This window comes from Melanerpes formicivorus, unplaced genomic scaffold (genome assembly GCF_026170545.1).
Source record: "Melanerpes formicivorus ecotype bairdi unplaced genomic scaffold, bMelFor1.0.p_v2 SCAF_87, whole genome shotgun sequence".
Classification (NCBI taxonomy): Eukaryota; Metazoa; Chordata; class Aves; order Piciformes; family Picidae; genus Melanerpes; species Melanerpes formicivorus.
In genome coordinates, this window is record NW_027142439.1 from 2,462,194 (window position 1) to 2,484,086 (window position 21,893).

The 21,893-nt window shown below is 50.0% G+C and overlaps 2 protein-coding genes across 6 annotated transcripts in view; both read left to right on the forward strand.

Annotated features, from left to right (window-relative positions):
* The window catches only part of NUFIP1 (nuclear FMR1 interacting protein 1), a 42,568-nt gene extending 30,435 nt beyond the window's left edge, over positions 1-12,133 (forward strand). The window contains exons 8-10 of the mRNA XM_068165281.1: positions 1,109-1,173; positions 11,468-11,681; positions 11,937-12,133. Of these exons, the coding sequence (XP_068021382.1) occupies positions 1,109-1,173; positions 11,468-11,681; positions 11,937-12,133 (476 nt within the window). The remainder of the gene's footprint in view (positions 1-1,108; positions 1,174-11,467; positions 11,682-11,936) is intronic.
* Positions 12,134-12,757: 624 nt separating this feature from the next.
* Positions 12,758-21,893, forward strand: part of TSC22D1 (TSC22 domain family member 1) — a 106,586-nt gene continuing 97,450 nt past the window's right edge. For 3 of the 5 annotated variants that reach the window (XR_010990714.1, XM_068165326.1, XM_068165327.1), the window contains exons 1-2: positions 12,758-13,221; positions 13,892-16,746. Coding sequence is in view for 4 of the 5 variants with exons in the window: in XM_068165326.1 (XP_068021427.1) it covers positions 13,925-16,746 (2,822 nt within the window). In the remaining variant the exon portion in view is untranslated. Of the gene's footprint in view, positions 13,222-13,882; positions 16,747-21,893 lie in introns of those variants that run through there. The other 2 variants (XM_068165324.1, XM_068165323.1) reach the window with 2 other exon arrangements.

The window sequence follows — 21,893 nt, forward strand, 5'->3', positions numbered from 1 at the left end:
CTCCCTAGCAGTCAATGGAGAGAAATGAGATGCTCCAGATTGGCCAGGTAGAAAGGGACCTGGGGGGTACTGGTCGATGGTAGGATGAACATGAGCCTGCAGTGTGCCCAGGCAGCCAAGAGGGCCGATGGCATTCTGGCCTGCATCAGGAACAGTGTGGCCAGCAGGAGCAGGGAGGTCATTCTGCCCCTGTATGCTGCACTGGTTAGGCCACACCTTGAGTCCTCTGTCCAGTTCTGGGCCCCTCAGTTTAGGAAGGAGGTTGACTTGCTGGAACGAGCCCAGGAAAGGGCAATGAAGTTGGTGAGGGGTTTGGAACACAGCCCTGTGAGGAGAGGCTGAGGGAGCTGGAGTTGCTTAGACTCAGGGGTGACCTTATTGCTGTCTACAACTACCTGAAGGGAGATTGTAGACAGGCAGAGGTTGGTCTCTTCTCCCAGGCAGCCAGCACCAGAACAAGAGGACACAGTCTCAGGCTGCACCAGGGGAGGTTAAGGTTGGATGTTAGGAAGAAGTTCTATACAGAGAGAGTGATTGCCCATTGGAATGGGCTGCCTGGGGAGGTGGTGGAGTCACCATCATTGGAGGTGTTCAGGAGGAGACTTGATGGGGTGCTTGTTGCCATGGTTTAGTTGTTTAGGTGGGTTGGATTGGTTGATGGGTTGGACACGATGATCTTGAAGGTCTCTTCCAACCTGGTTTATTCTAACGCAGAGGCTGCAGCTGAAGGGTCTTGTCCTCTATGAGAACATCAAGTTCCTCACTGTGGGGTGAGCTGTGTCTGGGTTTGAAATATCATCTCCTTCTGTTAAATAATCAGAGGGTTTGGGGTTTTTCTGTGATTTAATACCCCAAACTTCAGACACCTGCAGAACAAACACACATTATGACTTGAACTCCAGCTTTTCCATGATCACTTTTGTTGCCTTTCTCTGGGCCGTTTCCAGTTCTCCAAAACACTTCCCCTAACACAGCAACATTATCTTTATAAATGTCACCAACCATGAAGAATGTTACTTTGCAACCATTTCATATTCCAAGAGCATACCTAATTTTCTGTTTACTAAGTGTGTGAACTAAGCTAATGTGCTTTTTTTTTTTCCCCCAGGAAGTATTAAATCTGCATGTTATTTCCTGGCCCTGTCTGGTTTCCACACCACCTCTCATCTTCAGGTCTGTGAATTTCATTTGTGTCCTATTAAGCTCTTTCTCTACACACAAAGTCAGAAAGTACTAGCTCCTACAACCCTCTCCAACAGGAAGCTGCTAGAAGTTCTCCACCAAGGATTCCCCTTTGACCATCCTTGCTAGATGCTGAGAATACACCTGCCAAATAGAGAGTGAGCGCTCTGGATGTTTCTGAGCTCGATTTAGCATGTGTTTTGATCATGATTTGTCTCTTGCTTCCCACAGATGGTTCAGAAGAGATGACTGAGTCACTGGGGAAACACTGGGCAGTGGGTGTTAGGTGGGGGAAGCAGTTCCAGCACTTATCACAGAATCACAGAATGGTAGGGGTTGGAAGGGACCTCTGGAGATCATTGAGTCCAACCCCCACTGCCAGTGTGGGTTCACCTAGAGCAGGTTGCACAGGATCATGTCCAGGTGGGTTTTGAACACCTCCAGAGAGGGATACTCCAAAACCTCTCTGAGCAGCCTGTTCCTGTGCTCTGTCATACTTAAAGAAGTTTCTCTTTATGTTCAGATGGAATGTCCTGTCCTTCAGTAGGTGCTTGCTGTCCCTTGTCCTGTTGCTGGGCACCACTGGAAAGAGCTTGGCCTCATTCTCTTGATGCCTGCCCTTTAGATATTTATCATAGTATCATAGTATCATAGTATCATAGCATCAGTCAGGGTTGGAAGGGAGCACAAGGATCATCTACTTCCAACCCCCCTGCCATGGGCAGGGACACCCCACACTAGATCAGCCTGGCCACAGCCTCATCCAGCCTGCTCTTAAACACCTCCAGGGACGGACCCCAACCACCTCCCTGGACAACCCATTCCAGGGTTTCACCACTCTCATGGGGAAGAACTTCCTCCTCACCTCCAGCCTCAATCTCCCCACCTCCAGCTTCATTCCATTCCCCCTAGTCCTATCACTCCCTGAGATCCTGAGAAGTCCTTCCCCAGCCTTCCTGTAGGCCCCCTGCAGATACTGGAAGGCCACAATTAGGTCACCTGGGAGCCTTCTCTTCTTCGTAGCATTGATAAGATCCCCTCTCAGTCTTCTCTCATGGGACAGGCACACTGACATACTGCCTCCTATTCAAGTAGGACAGACTACTCTATCTGCACAGTCTCAGGTGCTCTGAGACTATTTCTGTTTTTCCTCTTGTATTATCTAAGAATTCACTTGACAGTGAGATATGGTAATTAACCCCAGTGGGTTTTAAACTCTCAGGAGTACTTCCATGCCAAACTACTAGGAAAAGTATTAAGACTGATCAGAAACAAAGCACTTTACAATCAATAGAAACACACTTTTTAGTCTGATAGTCTATTTAAAGTATCATAGTATCATAGTATCAGTCAGGGTTGGAAGGGACCACAAGGATCATCTAGTTCCAACCCCCCTGCCATGGGCAGGGACACCCCACACTACATCAGCCTGGCCAGAGCCTCATCCAGCCTGGGCTTAAACACCTCCAGGGATGGGGCCTCAACCACCTCCCTGGACAACCCATTCCAGGGCTTCACCACTCTCATGGGGAAGAACCTCCTCCTCACATCTAGCCTGAATCTCCCCACCTCCAGCTTCATTCCATTCCCCTTAGTCCTATCACTACCTGAGAGCCTGAGCAGTCCCTCCCCAGCCTTCCTGTAGGCTCCCTTCAGATACTGGAAGGCCACAATGAGGTCACATGGGAGCTTTCTCTTCTGCAGACTGAACAGCCCCAACTCCTTCATGCTGTCCTCATAGGAGAGGTGCTCCAGCCCTCTGATCATCCTCGTGGCCCTTCTCTGGACACCTTCCAGCACCTCCACATCCCTCTTGGAATAGGGGCTCCAGAACTGGACACAGTACTCCAGGTGGGGTCTCCCCAGAGCTGAGCAGAGGGGGAGAATCACCTCCCTCGACCTGCTGGCCACACTTCTCCTGATGCAGCCCAGGATCTGATTGGCTTTGTGGGCTGCAAGTGCACACTGAGAGCTCATGTTGAGCTTCTCCTCCCCCAGCACCCCAAAGTCTCTCTCCTCAGGGCTGCTTTCCAGCCAGTCCCTGCCCAGCCTAGATTTGTGCCTGGGATTGCCTTGACCCAGCTGCAGGACCCTGCACTTGCTCTTATTGAACTTCATGAGGTTGGCTTGTGCCCACCTCTCCAGCCTGTCCAGGTCCCTCTGGATGGCCTCCCTTCCCTCCAGCCTGTCTGCTGCACCACACAGCTTGGTGTCATCAGCAAACTTGCTGAGGGTGCACTCAATGCCACTGTCCATGGCACCCACAAAGATGTTGACCAAGCCTGGTCCCAGGACTGATCTCTGAGGGACTCTGCTTGTCCCTGGCCTCCACTGGGACATGGAGCCATTGACAGCCACTCTTTGGGTGCAGCCATCAAGCCAGTTCCTTATCCATCTAGTGGTCACCCATCACACCCATGTGTCACCAGTTTGGAGACCAGGATGTGGTGTGGGACAGTGTCGAAGGCTTTGCTCAGGTCCAGGTAAACGACATCAGTTGCTCACCCCTCAGCTATTAATTTTGTCACCTGCTCACAGAAGGCAGCCAGGTTGGTCAGGCAGGATTTGCCCTTGGCAAAGCCATGCTGACTGTTCCCAATCACCTCTAAAGTAGGCAGTTTTCCAGTCTCTCACTATAACATGCCTTCATGAGTGGCAAAACTTGGGCAAGGAGAAATGTGGCTTGACCATAAAGTAGTGAAATAGCACAGGGCTGGCTTTTAAGCTGAGATACACAGCTCCTATCAGATAAAAAGTCAGCATCTTTCAAAAAAACCCTGGTCTGGCAGCATATGGAGTAACTTTCTTCTTGATAAGCACTCAGCATTGTTACCAACTAAAGGTCAACATTATCCTAAGGCTACATACAAGGCCACACCTCAGCACATACCTCATCTTTTTGTCTTCTGAGCCTACAAATATTTACACATTGAAATGTTAAGTTTTTATGAGTGAGTGACCAAAAGTTAATAGTCAAAGGGACCATTCACATGACTGGAGTTAAGCCTCTGACCATGTGTTTGAACTGTCAGGACTTTGCACATCTTTTGTTCTACTGAAACTGCTAAAAGCAATTTTTTTGTTTCTCTTGCTTGATTTGAAAAGCCCAAACCTGTTTTCCCCACTGAATTTTGTCAAAAGGGCACTTCATTTGACTTTTCAAGGCTTGTCAGTGTATGTGTGTGCAGAAGCAAGTGTTGCATGCAGCAAAAGGCAGAAATAAAGAGCCCTGAACAGCTGTAAAGTAGGGAAACAAACCAAAGACCTCCTAGAAGTGGCAGAATTACATTGACTATTACTGTGGATAAGTTTGTATGTTGTTTAGTAGAGTACAGGTGATTTCATAGTATCATAGTATCATTCAGGGTTGGAAGGGAGCACAAGGATCATCTAGTTCCAACCCCCCTGCCATGGGCAGGGACACCCCACACTAGATCAGGCTGGCCAGAGCCTCATCCAGGCTCATCCTTATTTGAGTTAGGGGAAGCCATATCAAGTGGCAGCCAGGAGGGCCAATGACATCCTGGCCTGCATCAGGAACAGTGTGGCCAGCAGGAGCAGGGAGGTCATTCTGCCCCTCTACACTGCACTGGTTAGGCAGCATCCTCGAGTCCTGTGTCCAGTTCTGGGCCCCTCAGTTTAGGAAGGAGGTTGAGTTGCTGGAACATGTCCAGAGAAGGGCAACGAAGTTGGGGAGGGGTTTGGAACACAAGCTCTATGAGGAGAGACTGAGGGAGCTGGGGTTGCTTAGCCTGGAGAAGAGGCGACTCAGGGGTGACCTTATTGCTCTCTACAACTACCTTAAGGGAGGTTGTAGACAGGCAGAAGTTGGTCTCTTCTCCCAGGCAACCAGTACCAGAACAAGAGGACACAGTCTCAGGCTGTGCCAGGGGAGGTTTAGGCTGGAGGTTAGGAGGAAGTTTTACACAGAGGGACTGATTGCCCATTGGAATGGGCTGCCTGGGGAGGTGGTGGAGTCACCATCACTGGAGGTGTTTAAGAAGAGACTGGATGGGGCACTTGGTTGTATGGTTTAGTTGATTGGATGGTGTTGGGTGATAGGTTGGACTTGCTGATCTCAAAGGTCTTTTCCAACCTGGTTAATTCTATTCTATTCTATTCTATTCTATTCTATTCTATTCTATTCTATTCTATTCTATTCTATTCTATTCTATTCTATTCTATTCTATTCTATTCTATTCTATTCTATTCCTATTCTGTCTCTATTCTATTCTATTCTATTCTATTCTATTCTATTCCATTCCATTCCATTCCATTCCATTCCATTCCATTCCATTCCTATTCTATCCTAATTCTATTCCATTCCATTCCATTCCATTCCAATTCTATCCTAATTCTATTCTATTCTATAATTTTCTTATAAGTACTTCTCAACAAAAGGGGAAAAAACCCCACCTGCATACGCCTTTGCAAATCAACTTGGAGATTTCAGTCAGCAATATTAATGAGCACAGAAAAGCCTTCTGTCTAAACAATGGCAGCTTTATATCATGAGAGAAAAATCTTTTCATTAAAGTTTTACAAACACTATTTATGAAGCAGTCACACAGGATTTAAAACACACATCAGACTGATTCCCTGTGATTCTACCTGTCTTGAGTGAGAAAAGCCCACAGGCTGCCTGTTTGTTTGCTTTGTATATTGCTGCATACAAAGACATCAACTACTTTGTGTGCTAAGATGAATATATAAAACTGTTTCAAGCAGAAAAGGAGCCAAAGAAAGAAAATATTAAACTCCTGCTTCTTCCGGTATCCTTGGAGAATTTGTGGTAGCAACAAGGATTGTTGTTTCCTGTCTGAAGAAATCTTACATACATGTGAGACAGAGATCTAAATATTTACACTGTGAAGATCTTGTTCTCTTGCACTCACCCAGATAATAAGATGTTAAGGTTGAAATAAGAATGATTCCAGACACTGTCCCTACCTGGTAGCAAGGGCTGCATCAAGCCCATCTGTGCCTGCTTGTTTTGGAAGTATGCATGTAGGAGGTGCAATCCAAGGGGATTCCTCTATACTGGCAATCCTTCAGCAGCCTTCAGTCTTCCGCTAAGATAACGATGGGATTGCAGGGCTGCCTGCCCTGTAGTCATGAGCAATGATAGAATAGAATAGAATAGAATAGAATAGAATAGAATAGAATATAGAACATAGAATAGAATATAGAATATAGAGAATAGAATAGAATAGAATAGAATAGAATAGAATAGAATAGAATAGAATAGAATAGAATAGAATAGAATAGAATAGAATGGAATGGAATGGAATGGAATCGAATGGAATAGAATAGAATAGAATAGAATAGAATAGAATAGAATAGAATAGAATAGAATAGAATAGAATAGAATAGGATAGAATAGATCAGGTTGGAAAAGACGTTTGAGATCATTGAGTCCAACCCATCACCCAACACCATCTAATCAACTAAACCATGACACCAAGTGCCCCATCCAGGCTCCTCCTAAACACCCTCAGGGATGGTGACTCAACCACCTTCCTGGGAACCCTATTCCAATGGCCAATCATTCTTTCTGTGAAGAACTTCTTCCTAACATCCAGCCTAAACCTCCCCTGGTGCAGTCTGAGACTGTGTCCTCTTGTTCTGCTGCTGGTTGCCTGGGAGAAGAGACCAACCCCCACCAGGCCACAACCTCCCTTCAGGTAGTTGTAGAGAGCAAGAAGGTCTCCCCTGAGCCTCCTCTTCTCCAGGCTAAGCAACCTCAGCTCCCTCAGCCTCTCCTCACAGGGCTGTGCTTCAAACCCCTCCCCAGCTGTGTTGCCCTTCTCTGGACACCTTCCAGCAACTCAACTTCTTTCCTAAACTGAGAGGCCCAGAACTGGACACAGGACTCAAAGTGTGGCCTAACCAGTGCTGAGTCCAGGGGCACAATGACTTCCCTGCTCCTGCTGGCCACACTATTCCTGATCATGGTGAACAAGGTGCAGGAACCATTCAGTGATGGTGGAAGCAGCTCTGGTTCCAGCTAGTTGATTGATACAATGAACTTCTATGGAACATCTATTGGGTAATGTCACTCGCTGTCCAGATGTGTAGGTGGCCAATTGTGCTGTGGCTGAGTTTTGAAATATTTGCTATTTTGTAAATGAGGCATTCTTTTCCCACTTTGAGCAATAAGACAATTAAGAAAAGTAACTAGCAGTGTCAAATGTTTCATTTTAATGGATATGAAATGGACATGGAAATGGATTAAAATCTTTTGAGAATCCCATTTTCATGCTTAGACTAAGACATTAAACAATGAAAAACATCCTAAACGTATACCTGATGAAAACAGATAAGCAAAGACAAAAAGATGCATTATGAAACTGTTCAAAGCCTTCTGCCAGGCAACCAGCTGCAGAACAAGAGGACACGGTCTCAAGCTGTGCCAGGGGAGGTTTAGGCTGGAGGTGAGGAGAAAGTTCTTCACAGGAAGAGTGATTGACCATTGGAATGTGCTGCCCAGGGAGGTGGTGGAGTCACCATCCCTGGTGGTCTTCAAAACAGGATTGGACGTGGCACTTGCAGCCATGGTTTAGTTAGTCCTGAGGTGTTGGGTGCTAGGTTGGACTTGATGATCTCTGAGGTCATTTCCAACCTTATTTATTCTATGATTCTATACTTATAATCAGTATGAAAAAGTGATTTCAAACATGCCATTTTGGATATGCTTTGTCTAGTCTAGACCATCATTTGGTTTGCTAACTGAACAGTGACCACATTATGCAGGTAAATTAACAGTGTTAACTGAATGTCATTTTTTCTTCAGTTTCTCTTGTATAAAAAGACAATTAGATGGACTTAAAGAACTGTAATAATAGTAATAGTAATGGTAATAGTAATAATAATGGTAATGGTAATAGTAATGGTAATGGTAATAGTAATAGTAATAATAAACCAGGCTGGAAGAGACCTTCAAGATCAGCATGTCCAACCCATCAACCAATCCAACCCACCTAAACAACTAACCCATGGCACCAAGCACCCCATCAAGTCTCCTCCTGAACACCTCCAGTGATGGTGCTGTACTAAAAAGTTGACAGCCCAGAAGACTACCAACTATTCAACGTTAGTATAAGTTAGTGTGGGCAAAAGCAAACATTTATCCAGAGATAATTTAGAATAGAATAGAATAAACCAGGTTGGAAGAGACCTTCAAGATCATCACGTCCAACCTATCACCCAACACCACCTAATCAACTAACCCATGTAACCAAGCACCCTGTCAAGTCTCCTCCTGAACACCTCCAGTGACGGCGACTCCACCACCTCCCCGGGCAGCCCATTCCAATGGGCAATCACTCTCTCTGTGTAAAACTTCCTCCTGACCTCCAGCCTGAACTTCCCCTGGTGCAGCCTGAGACTGTGTCCTCTTGTTCTGGTGCTGGCTGCCTGGGAGAAGAGACCAACCTCTGCCTGTTTACAACCCCCCTTCAGGTAGTTGTAGAGAGCAATAAGGTCACCCCTGAGTCTCCTCCTCTCCAGGCTAAGCAGCCCCAGCTCCCTCAGTCTCTCCTCATAGGGCTTGTGGTCCAAGCCCCTCACTAACTTCGTTGCCCTTCTCTGGACTCGTTCCAGCAAGTCAACCTCCTTCCTAAACTGAGGGGCCCAGAACTGGACACAGGACTCGAGGTGTGGCCTAACCAGTGCAGTGTACAGGGGCAGAATCATTTTTCAGGCTCTTTTGAGGTCTGTTGTGGTGCATACAAACTTTACAGCTCAATCCTACTTGAGTCCACAAATTTTTGATGTTAGAAAGAAACTCACCAGCATCCATAGCTTATGTGCTTTAAAAGTAGTTGGACTTCGTTCAAACATTTTAAAAAGTCATCTCTGAGCTGTAACTAATCACCAAAGACTCAATTCCCCTAGGAAATTGTTCTGGGAAAGTGATAAGCAGACAGAACAGGAATTTGCAATGCAAGCTGACAGACTGAAAGAGTTGGAGCTGTTCAGGCTGGAGAAAAGGCGGCACTGAGGTGACCTTATTGTGGCCTTCCAGTATCTGAAGCAGGCCTACAAGAAGGCTGGGGAGGGGCTTCTCAGGATCTCAGGTAGTGATAGGACTAGGGGGAATGGAATGAAGCTGGAGGTGGGGAGGATAGAATAATAAACCAGGTTGGAAGAGACCTTCAAGATCATCGTGTCCAACCCATCAACCAATCCAACCCACCTAAACAACTAACCCATGGCACCAAGCACCTATTATTCTATTCTATTCTATTCTATTCTATTCTATTCTATTCTATTCTATTCTATTCTATTCTATTCTATTCTATTCTATTCTATTCTATTCTATTCTATTCCATTCCATTCCATTCCATTCCATTCCATTCCATTCCATTCCATCCATTCCATTCCATTCCATTCCATTCCATTCCATTCCATTCCATTGACTGGATGTGAGGAAGAAGTTCTTCACCATGAGAGTGGTGAAGCCCTAGAATGGGTTGTCTAGGGAGGTGGTTGGGGCTCTGTCCCTAGAGGTGTTTAAGACCAGGCTGGCTGAGGCTGTGGCCAGCCTGATGTAGTGTGGGGTGTCCCTGCCCATGGCAAGGGGGGCTGGAACTAGCTGATCCTTGTGGTCCCTTCCAACCCTGACTGATACTATGATTCTATAAACTGACTTTCAATGTTCCTGTCTCATCCCAAAAATATTTACACATGTGAGTGTCTCCTTAAAGATACCTATAAGGCCTCACTGTTATATCAAGATGCAGACAGACTGTGGGCACCTTTGTGATGCTCTCCTGAAATCTGTAAGAGTTGTGCAAAGGCTCCTTCCTGTAGGGAGCTCACATTCAGCTGGTGTGGACTTTAAGCCATTCTATCTGACTATCAGTTTAGAAAAATAACTATATTGCTCTGCTCTCAGAAAAAGCAGAATCTTGTTTAATTGTGAGTCAATTGTTTTGTAGTGTCTGTAAGCCCTGGTGAGACCCCACCTGGAGTACTGTGTCCAGTTCTGGAGCCCCTATTACAAGAGGGATGTGGAGGTGCTGGAACGTGTCCAGAGAAGGACCACAAGGATGAGCAGAGGGCTGGAGCACCTCTCCTGTGAGGACAGACTGAAGGAGTTGGGGCTGTTCAGTCTGGAGAAGAGAAGGCTCCCAGGTGACCTCATTGTGGCCTTCCAGTATCTGAAGGGGGCCTACAGGAAGGCTGGGGAAGGACTTGTCAGGATCTCAGGTAGTCATAGGACTAGGGGGAATGGAATGAAGCTGGAGGTGGGGAGATTCAGGCTAGATGTGAGGAGGAGGTTCTTGCCCATGAGAGTGGTGAAGCCCTGAAATGGGTTGTCCAGGGAGGTGGTCGAGGCCCCGTCCCTGGGGGTGTTTAAGAGCAGGCTGGATGAGGCTGTGGCCAGCCTGATGTAGTGTGGGGTGTCCCTGCCCATGGCAGGGGGCTTGAACTAGATGATCCTTGTGGTCCCTTCCAACCCTGAATGAAACTATAGGAAGTGTCCTAGAGCCATGGAAGAAGCAAGGGTTTCAGGTAAGGAGATCCGAGCTGAATGTCTGCATTCCAGACATAAAAGGAATTAGGCTGCAAAAGGTGGGATTTTCTCAAAGCCAGCTCTGTCCTCAACACTGAGTTAGAGCTAGATAAGCTACATTGCCAGGGAGAGACAAGATGGAAAGGTGAAATTCAGGAGCAAGCAGCAAAAGCTCCCACTATGTGTGTGTGACCTTGAAGCTTCACCCTTTTCACAAATCGGAGCTTTTTCAGTACCTCAGTGGTGAAATGCCACACACCCGACATGGGAGACTCAAATCTCCTCTTTGCCTGAAGGAACTAACATTTACATCTCCCACAAGAATGCTCCAATGACTCAGCTGTATGATATTAATCCTTGAACTCACAACTCTTGTCAGGTTAAAGCTCTTACGATGTGCTTACATACTCATTGCAGCAAACACCAAGCTCCCCATGCACTGTTGACTGTCCTAACCAGGGGGCTTCATAGTTAGAGGCTACAGAATTAGCCTGAGGCGGTCAAGTCTTGCAAACGTTTTATTATTCCATGCAAACTGGACCAATTTCAAGGCAGCGATTTGAGACACCTCCACCAGCTCATGGATACCTGTGTTTGGAGACAAGGATGTGCAGGCAGAAGAACAGCAGCAGTTCTGCAGGCACTGGTACACACCCTACCACCAGAGTGCTGGAAAAACAAGGGAGAGAGCGTGAACCTCTCCCCTTTTCCATATACCAAATTTAAGGCACGCTGAAGTGCTCCTGGAGGGCATTCTGCTGATAGAGCAAGGCTAACAGTGCCAATCTGTCGGGCTTGTGCGGCCATGAGACACCTGCCAGTTCGCTGGGCAGCTCTGCTCACTTCAGCAGCTGCAAGGACAGGAGGGGAAAAAAAATCTCACGTGCATCGAACATCTTCAGAGATCAGACGGTCACCGCTCCACAACGAGGAGAAGCTCAGTTTGGAGTGGGGGAGAGCCGCAGCAACCCTGCCGTGGGTGAGCCACGCGGTCTTCCTTCCCCGGAGGGATTGCCGGCACGGAAACGGCGAGGAGAAGGCTGCTGGATTTCACCTCAGTTCCGTTCAGCAGCTCACAAATATCCTTGAACAGCATCAGTCCGGGAGCAGCGCTTCGGTGCGTTTCCTCCAGAGCTCTCACCAGAAGCTTCTCCACACACACACGTATCGCCGGTGAAGGCTGAGGAGGATTTCACCTGAGCCCACTGCCTGCGGGCATCGTCCCCCTCCTCAGCACTGGCGGTGTCCCCCGCCGCCCCACAGCCCCGCGTGCCCGATACCGTCTCGCCACCTCAGTGCGCGCGTCGGCATCGGGCTCGCAACCCTCGCCCTGCCAACGGCTGGCGCTGCCGCGGCAGCAGCCGGGGCCTCCAGTCACCGCCCAGTGACACCGTTCCTCTGCCCCGAGGGCCCTCCCGGCCGACGGGCTGAGCGGGCAGAGTGCCTGGGAGCCGGGGGAACACCGGCCATTTCGGGGCGTAAACTACCCGCGGCGACCCCCGCCGAGGAGGTGGGCGGGGGGAGGCACCGGGGACACAAAGGGGAAGGCAGCCCCCCGAGCAAAGCGCCGCCGCTTTCCCTGTTCGCAGGGGAAGGAATGGGCAAGAACATTCTGGACCGAGGGAGGGGAGGAAGAAGAAGGTGATGAATAAGTTGAATAGATCTGCAACGGAGTTGAGAGGGGGAGGGCGGCGGCGGGTCATGTGAGGCACAGTCATGCTGCGGGCCCGAAGAAGTGGCAGACAGGGGCGCCCGGGGGGACGAGGCGGCCAGGTACAGGGGTGGCTACCCACTGCAGCCACAGCCTTGCCCCCGCCCGACGCCCCCTCCCCAATCAGGAGCGCCGCCACGCGGGGACACCCCCCACCCTTCTCCCTCCCTGGGTTCGGCGCCGCTCGGCAATTTCCGCCACGCGAGCCGAGGCTATTTCCGTCGGCCTCGGCCAGACGGGCTTTATGTCTGCCAGCGGGGCGCGCATGCGCGGCGGCCGCCATCTTACGTTGTCTCTCGCCTGCCCTCCCCTTTGGCGAGCTTTCCCCTCCCCCTGCAGCCCCGCGCAGCGCCCTCCTCCAGCGCTCCGTGAGGAGACGGGGCCGGGAGGGGGAGAGACCCGCGGCAGCGGGGAAGCCGGGAGACACCCGGAGGGAAGAAAGGACGAGGTGGTCGCGCACGCGGAAGGTGGACTGATCCCAGGCGCGGTTCTGCTGCGGAAGAAGAGCGGGTGCCGCCTGTTATAAAGGGGGGAGGAGGCGGAGGGGGAAGGAAGAGCGTGCGGAGCAGAGCCTTCTCCAGAGACAGCCAGACACAGAGGGAGGAGAGAGAGAGAGAGGCTGCCTGGCTGGCTCCCCCTTCCTCCCTCCCTCTTTTTTACGGACTCTCTTGCTGGGCTGCTGCTGCTTTTCTTCCCTCCTTATTCCATCTCTTTAATACCCAAAATGATTCAGCTCCATGGCTGCCACTGACGGGGATGTCCCTGCCCGGCTCAGCCTGCCGCTGCCGCCCTGCTGTGCGCCAGTCCTGTACGTATCTGCGCTCTCCTACTACTACTACTACAGCTGCGATGGCGAGGGGCGCCGTCCGCCTGGCCGGGCTGCCCTGGGGCCTGCCGGCTGCCCTCTCCCCGCCGAGGAGGTGGCGGCCCGGCGGCAGCGGGCGCCGTGGGGAGGGCGGTTTCGCCGGTTGCCGGCGAGACGCGGGGAGGAAGGAGCTCGTCCCTGGGGCTGGCCGCTTGCCGCGGGCATTACCTCTGTGCGCTGCCCACCCCCCGGGAGAGGAGCGAGCGGAGGAGGGGGGGCCGGGGGGGGGGGGGGGGGCGGCTGGAGAGCGGGGTGGTGGTGGTGGAGGAAATCAAAAGGGGGTGGGTGGGAGAAAGAAAGTGAATGGCGGAGGATTGAAAGTGTCACATTCAGAGGCGCTAATCTAGAGGCGGCAGAGGACCGGTCCTCGCCCCCTCCCTGTCTCGGGAGGGGAGGAGGAGGGGAGGGGGTTGGTTAGCGGCGCTGCCGAGGTGCCTCAGCCCATGCGCTGCGGGAGCCGGGGACGGGGGGGGGGGGGGGGGGGGGAGGTTGTGCGTGGTGTTTCTCTACCCTGCCGTGAGTTCTAAGCTAACTGTGTGTGTGTGTGTGTCTGTCTGTCTCTCTCTATACCGGGGTACCGCACTCCTAAAATACACCCGATACAATGCACCAGCCTGACTCAGCCGCAGACATTAGTGCTAGGAAGATGGCGCACCCGGCAATGTTTCCTAGAAGGGGCAGCAGCAGTAGCAGCAGCAGCAGCTGCGTTACTGCTCCCACTGCACCAGGTACCGGCGTTGGGAGCACTGCCCTCTCCGCCGAGGATTATCAGCCGCCGTTGTTGGTCCAGCCGCCGCCTGCATCTCCTGCAGCATCTTCATCAGCGGGTCCACAGTCGACACCCCCTCCTCCACAAAGCCTGAACCTCCTCTCGCAGTCTCAGCTCCAGCCACAACCTCTTGTACAGACTGGAGCTCAAATGAAAAAGAAAAGTGGCTTCCAAATAACCAGTGTGACCCCTGCTCAAATATCAGCCAGTATGAGCTCTAATAACAGCATAGCTGAGGATACAGAAAGCTACGATGACCTGGATGAGTCCCATACTGAAGACCTGTCGTCTTCAGAAATCTTGGATGTTTCTTTATCCAGAGCCACTGACTTGGGAGAACCTGAGAGGAGCTCCTCTGAAGAGACTTTAAATAACTTCCAAGAGGCAGAGACTCCTGGGGCTGTTTCTCCAAACCAGCCTCACCTTCCTCAGCAGCACGCTCCTCTGCCTCATCACCCACAGCAGAGTGTTGTGATCAACGGAAGCGTTCACCCCCATCATGTTCATCATCACCACCACCTCCATCACCACCATCACGGACACCACCATCCATCACATCCTGGGATGGGCAGTGCCCCAGTTTCTGGAGGACCACCCCCCAGCCCATCATTTAGAAAACTATCAACAACTGGAAGCTCTGACAATGTAATATCAACTGCACCCGTTTCTGCTGCATCATCCACTGGTTCCTCGGCATCTGTTGTGTCTAATATCCGCACTACAAATACTCCTGGCAATTTAGGTATAAGTCCTGCTGCCGGAACTAGTACCTTAAGTAACATGAGTGGTGGTAGTTCTAGTGTGGCAAGCAATGTGCTTGGTACTATGAATCTAAGCAACATCACCAGTACTGGTAATGTAAATGCTTTGTCTGGAACTAGCAGCAATGTTAATGTGAATATCTTGAGTGGTGTTGGCAATGGTACGAGTGCTTCCTCTAGTGTCGTTAACAATGTTACTAATCCAGCTGCAGGAGTGGCGGTGGGATCAAGCCAGCAGCAGCCTGCCTCTGGCACATCAAGGTTTAGGGTTGTAAAATTAGATTCTAGTTCTGAACCTTTCAAGAAAGGTAGATGGACTTGCACTGAATTCTATGATAAAGAAAACACTGTTGCAGCTTCAGAAGGAGTAGCAGTAAACAAAGCAGTAGAGACGATAAAACAAAACCCGCTTGAATTGACTTCTGAAAGGGAGAGCACCAGTGGGAGTTCTGTTAGCAGCAATGTAAGCACACTGAGTCACTATACAGAAAGTGTGGGAAGTGGAGAAATGGGAGCACCTACTGTGGTGCAGCAGCAGGCGTTTCAAGGTGTGGGTCCACAGCAGATGGATTTTAGCAGCGCTGCTCCTCCGGCAATTCCAGCATCTAGTATACCACAGAGTGTTTCTCAATCACAGCTTGCACAAGTCCAGCTGCATTCTCAAGACATAAACTATCCACAGCAGAAGCCAGGGGTCCAACCTCCTGCACAGGCCAGTCTAACCACTGTTACTGGGGTTCAGCCAGCCCCAGTTAATATACTAGGTGTATCCCCATCTCTGGGCCATCAGCAACCTGCCATTCAAAGTATGGCTCAGCAGCAGCTACAATATTCTCAGCCAGCACAGCCTGTGCAGACTTTGCCAGTGGTACAGCCCCAGCAGTTGCAGTATGGACAGCAGCAGCAGCAGACAGTTCCTACGCAGATGGCCGCGGGTCACGTTAAGCCGGTGAACCAAAACTCTGTTACGGGGGCTATGCCAGACTACATTCAACATCAGCAGATCCTTCAGACTCCAGCTCCTGCCATGCAGCCTAGTTCTACAGGAGTGGGAGCGGGGCAACCAGTTCCTGTTGCTCAGGCACAGAGCATACAGCATTCAGTACAAGCACATCCAGCTGCTGCCCCGGCTCAGCCTGTTGCACATGCTCCAGCAGCGATCCCGGGTGTAGGTACCAGTGGTCAAATGCTGAATGTTGGGCAGCAAGGAAGTGTAGCTGCTGTGGTGCAGCCACCATCTGCTGCAAACCAAATTCCACCTCCAGTCATGCCGTCGACGGCTGCTCCTCCATCTTCACAAGTAGTGCAGCCTGTGCAGACAGGAATAATGCAGCAGGGATTACAGGCCAGCGCTTCAGGCCTCCCTCAGCAAATGGTCATTGCTCAGCAAAACACCTTGTTACCTGTACAGCCGCAGGCACAAGGAGTGGAATCTGTAGTTCAAGGGATGACTGGCCAGCAGCTGCCTGCGGTTAGCCCCGTACCTTCTGCTAGTACTGTTCCTGCACCAAGTCAAGCTGGTTCAGCTGTGCCTCCTGGCATACCTTCTGCTTCGATAGGTTTGGGACAGCCACAGAGCATAGCACAAGCTTCGTCCGCGCAGAACGGGAGTTTGTCTCAAAGTGCTAGTCAGCCTCCCTTGATACCAGCAAGCATAGGTATGCCAGTGGCACAGAGCGTGCCGCAGCAGATGCCACTAAGCTCTACCCAGTTTCCCGCACAATCACTAGCTCAGTCCATTGTAAGCCAAATTGAAGATGGCAGACGCCCTACAGAGCCTTCCTTGGTGGGTTTACCTCAAGCTGCCAGTGGCGACAGTGGTGTTGGAACATCAGCTGCTTCGGATGGTGGTAGCAGCACCGTGCCATCCTCTGCTTCGCTCTTCCCGCTGAAGGTGCTGCCGTTGACGACGCCTCTCGTAGACGGTGAGGATGAGAGGTAAGGCTGCCTGGAAGGTTATTAAAAGAGTGTTTGACTGTTCAATCTGCAGTAGCTCCCAGGTCTTGTTAACAGGCCATTCTCGTGAAACGAAGCTGTGTGATGTTTTGTCTCATTAGAAACACCGTTTCTCAGGTCCCAGCACACGCAGTGTTGTATTAATAGACATGTTTTTTTCTCTCTTTGGGGTAGGGGGGAGGGTGGGTTGTATTGATTCTGCTCTGGAACTGCTGCGTGGGTAAATTGTGTTCAACAACCTGCCAGCGTGTGTATCTCCGTTGTAGAGAGGAAGACAAAAGAACGCCGTGGAGTGTGGGTATGCTGGTGGTGATTGTAGTTTAGGTTATTTATTGTGCTGAAAGAATTAATATTTATTCTTAGGTGGGTGATTTTTCTTTTTCCACAAGCCTGGACTTCATCCTGTCTCAGCTTCTGTTTGTCAAGTATTGGCTCTGCTCAGGTCGAACCAGTTGTGAGTCTGCGGTGTATGTAGAAGCCTTCTCTTTGACAGCCAGGAGACGCTTTAGGCAAATGAGTATGGTGGGAAAAGGGAGGTTCAGCCACACCATTGTGGCTCTTTAAATTGAACTTGGGGCACTTCTGGTCTTGGTGGTTTTGCTTCAAAGCAGTAATCCATTGTGAGAGCCATACAGGCCTGCAGAGGCGTGGTGAGCCTTTGAATCTGCTGCACTGATTCTCTGCAGTCAGAGCAAGAAACTGCACGTGTTCTTCCACCTTCACCTTTTCAGATGAGGGACAATTGGCTGGTCTTAATAGTACGTGCTTGTGAATATCCTCCTTTCCTGGACAAGTGTGTGCAGAGCAGCTGTCAGTTGTGTAAGGCCCTTGAATGTGCAGGCTGAAGTGATGTGAACAGCAGTTTTAAAGCGCAATTGTTTGGTATTAAGTACGCGTGGAAATTCCTCCCTGTGGTGAGGACCTTTTGAGATACGTGTTTACAAATGGACAGGGAGACTCTGATGGCTCTCCCAAAGAGCTTCTTGCCCAAGAAGCAGCTGCAGTTAGTGTGAGAAGTAACTTTCAGATGAAATAACTCACCTTGAGGATGTGGGAGAGGACAGAAAGCGCTAGAAAAGACAACCTGAAACTTGGACGAGTGACAAAACGAAGCACTACGCAAGGTGGGAAAAATGCCGTGGTGATGGGAGGTGAAGTCCTTCACCAATACCTGCTTGGTGCCATGACTCAAATCAGGAGTAATACCAGTGGCCAAACTTAATTAAAAACATAAAATAGCTTGCTGGGAGAGGCAATTTCCCCCCCACCTCCCCCCCTTTCTTAATATTGAAAATACTAACTCTATCACCAGTCACTGATTATGTTGATCATAAGGTGTTGACTCCCTTAGTGGCTTTCATCATGGGTTTCTAAGATGCCAGCGAGCTCTAATGAGTAGCAGCTTGTCTTCCAGGAGCTCTAGAAGACAAGTTGCAACACTGTTCCATCATGACTAGGTTTTTTAGTCAATAAGCATGTGAAGGTGGTAGAAGACAGATTTGAGGTGTTCCGAGCCCACAGCATCGCCATTGTGCCGCTAGCAGTCGATTCTCTCTCTGTTTTCCTTCCTTCTATCTTTCCAAACCTTGTCTCCACAGATCTTGTGGGTGTTTCGTGGTGTATTGGGAAATTTTTATTGTACTTTTTTGTCTGAGGTGGTGTGGGGTTGTGGTATTTTTTTTTTTTTGTGGTGTTGGTTTGGGTTTTTATTAATAACCAGTCACAAAAGTCCCCTAAGCTTTCAGGGGATCCTAAGTCAAGAGTCGTGAATTGGGCAGTGACTGCCTGGAAGGCAGCCCTGAGGCGAGAGACTTGGGGGTGCTGGTGGAGGAGAAGCTCAACAGGAGCTCTCAGTGTGCACTTGCAGCCCACAAAGCCAATCAGATCCTGGGCTGCATCAGGAGAAGTGTGGCCAGCAGGGCAAGGGAGGTGATCCTCTCCGTCTACTCACCTCTGGTGAGACCCCACCTGGAGTACTGTGTCCAGTTCTGGAGCCCCTATTCCAAGAGGGATCTGGAGGTGTTGGAAGGTGTCCAGAGAAGGGCCACAAGGATGATCAGAGGGCTGGACACCTCTCCTGTGAGGACAGACTGAAGGAGTTGGGGCTGTTCAGTCTGCAGAAGAGAAAGCTCCCAGGTGACCTCATTGTGGCCTTCCAGTATCTGCAGGGGGGCTACAAGAAGGCTGGGAATAGCTCAGGCTCTCAGGTAGTGATAGGACTAGGGGGAGTGGAATGAAGCTGGAGGTGAGGAGGAAGTTCTTCCCCATGAGAGTGGTGAAGCCCTGGAATGGGTTGTCCAGGGAGGTGGTTGAGGCCCCATCCCTGGAGGTGTTTAAGCCCAGGCTGGCTGAGGCTGTGGCCAGCCTGGTGTAGTGTGGGGTGTCCCTGGCCATGGCAGGGGGGTTGGAACTAGATGATCCTTGTGGTCCCTTCCAACCCTGACTGATACTATGATACTCTGAGGTGTTCAACAAAGGCTTGGATGTGGCACTTGGAGCTGTGGTTTAGTTGTCAGGAGGTGTTAGGGAGTAGGTAATAGGTTGGACTTGATCTCTGCGGTCTGGTTGATTCTATGATTCTTCTATGAATATATTGATACTCAGAGTGTTTAGAAAAATGATACCTAGCCATGGAGGTGTTCAGGAGGAGACTTGATGGGGTGCTTGGTGCCATGGGTTAGCTGTTTGGGTGGGTTGGATTGGTTGATGGGTTGGACACGATGATCTTGAAGGTCTCTTCCAACCTGGTTTGGTTTATTCTAAATAAAGGTTTATTCTAAATGTGGCTGCACCCTGATTTTAAGAGCATATGTTAGCTGTTTGTCATGATTGGTAAGTTTTCCAGAGTATTTAAATCCCTCTGGGTAACAATAGCCAGAAATACCTTCTTCCTCTGTTGTTTGGCCAGCCAAAGATCATATCCTTTCTTCTGCCACGCACGTTGCGCCTTTGTTCAATCTGTCATCTCCAGGTAGGCCACACTTTTGTTTAGCTGCAGTTGGAAAATCATTCAGATTCTTTCAACAGGGCAGGATATGACTCTGTTAAATGGAGAGCAAAAAGAATGGTGGTGGTGGTGTTTTTTTCTTTGCAGGGCCGTAGTGGTCAGGTCACTTCTTGTGTACAGTTAGGTCATGTTTACAGCAGTGCTTCTCCCTGTATGTCTGCCTGTAGCATGAAAAACTGGGGGAATTTCCTTCTCTTTCCACTTGCAGGAGATCTCAGGGCAAGGTGTTACTCGTCACCCTGACTGGAATTTTTGGGTCTAGAGCTTAGATCTCATCGCAGGCTAAAGGTGGTACAAGAGATGCTGTTACTCTGCTTGGCTCCTCGCTCCTCTGGCCATCCTCAGAGTGTTTTGTCTGTCTGTTAGGTTATTCCCTCTTTTGCAGAAGATATTTAGAATAGAATAAACCCAAACCAGGTTGGAAGAGACCTTCAAGATCATCAAGTCCAATCCAACCCACCTAAACAACTAACCCATGGCACCAAGCACCCCATCAAGTCTCCTCCTGAACACCTCCAGTGATGGTGACTCCACCACCTCCCCAGGCAGCCCATTCCAATGGGCAATCACTCTCTCTGTGTAGAACTTCCTCCTGACCTCCAACCTGAACCTCCCCTGGCGCAGCCTGAGACTGTGTCCTCTTGTTCTGGTACTGGCTGCCTGGGAGAAGAGACCAACCTCTGCCTGGCTACAACCTCCCTTCAGGTAGTTGTAGAGAGTGATAAGGTCACCCCTGAGCCTCCTTTTCCCCAGCCTAAGCAGCCCCAGCTCCCTCAGCCTTTCCTCATAGGGCTGGTGTTGCAAACCCCTCACCAACTTTGTTGCCCTTCTCTGGACACACTCCAGCAAGTCAACCTCCTTCCTAAACTGAGAGGCCCAGAACTGGACACAGGACTCAAGGTGTGGCCTAACCTGTGCAGTGTACAGGGGCAGAATGACCTCCCTGCTCCTGCTGGCCACACTGTTCCTGATGCAGGCCAGGATGCCATTGGCCTTCTTGGCCACCTGGGCACACTGCAGGCTCATGTTCAGCCTACTATTGACCAGCACCCCCAGGTCCCTCTCTGCCTGGCTGCTCTCAGCCACTCTGACCCCAGCCTGTAGCACTGCCTGGGGTTGCTGTGGCCAATGTGCAGAACCTGGCACTTGGATGTGTTCAATCTCCTGCCCTTGGACTCTGCCCATCTGTCCAGCCTGTTGAGGTCCCTCTGCAGAGCCTCTCTACCCTCCAGCACATCAACTCCTGCCCCCAGCTTGGTGTCGTCAGCAAATTTACTGAAGATGGACTCAATGCCCTCATCCAGATCATCAACCCAGACCTCATCACAGGCTAAAGGTGGTACAAGATATGCTGCAGTGGGCAGTAGTGTCCTCCCCACTCTAGTCATGAGGTCTGTGGTGGCAGGTTGGACTCGATGATCTTTGAGGTCTCTTCCAACCTTAGGAATACTGAATACTGTTACTCTGCTTGGCTCCTCACTCCTCTGGCCATCCTGAGGGTGTTTTGTCTGTCTGTTAGGTTATTCCCTCTTTTACAGAAGTGTATTTTAAAGGTACACAAACACTTAAGAAGCAGATATGGTGTAAATATGTGTGTGTAAAATCCTCTTGTCTCATGTGCAGCCACATGCATTACTGCAGGCCTATATCAATATGTCCCGAGCGATTTTAATCCTGGCAAGGGAAAGAGGTAGGAGAAAGAAGTAGATGATGATGACATAACTGGGCCAGTGAGGAAGCTGTAAAATTCCATTTAGTGTGCCTTTGAAAAAAAACCATCTGACCCATGTAATGCCTTGTCTAGATTAACCCCCAGCTTTGGTTAAACCTGTGCAGAACTGCGTTTAAAGACGTGCCAGTATCTTTAAGGCTTTAGCCCTGCTCAATTTTTAGCACACCACTTGCAGCTCTTTGTGTGCCTCTGATCAGGCCATAGCCTTTTAAATATAGACAGTGGGGAGTGTCTCTCCTGCCTTGGGAACTGTAACCTGTACCCCATATGATTTCTCTTTTAATCTTTACTATGTGCTGGAAGGTGTCCAGAGAAGGGCCAGGAGGATGATCAGAGGGCTGGAGCACCTCTCCTGTGAGGACAGACTGAAGGAGTTGGGGCTGTTCAGTC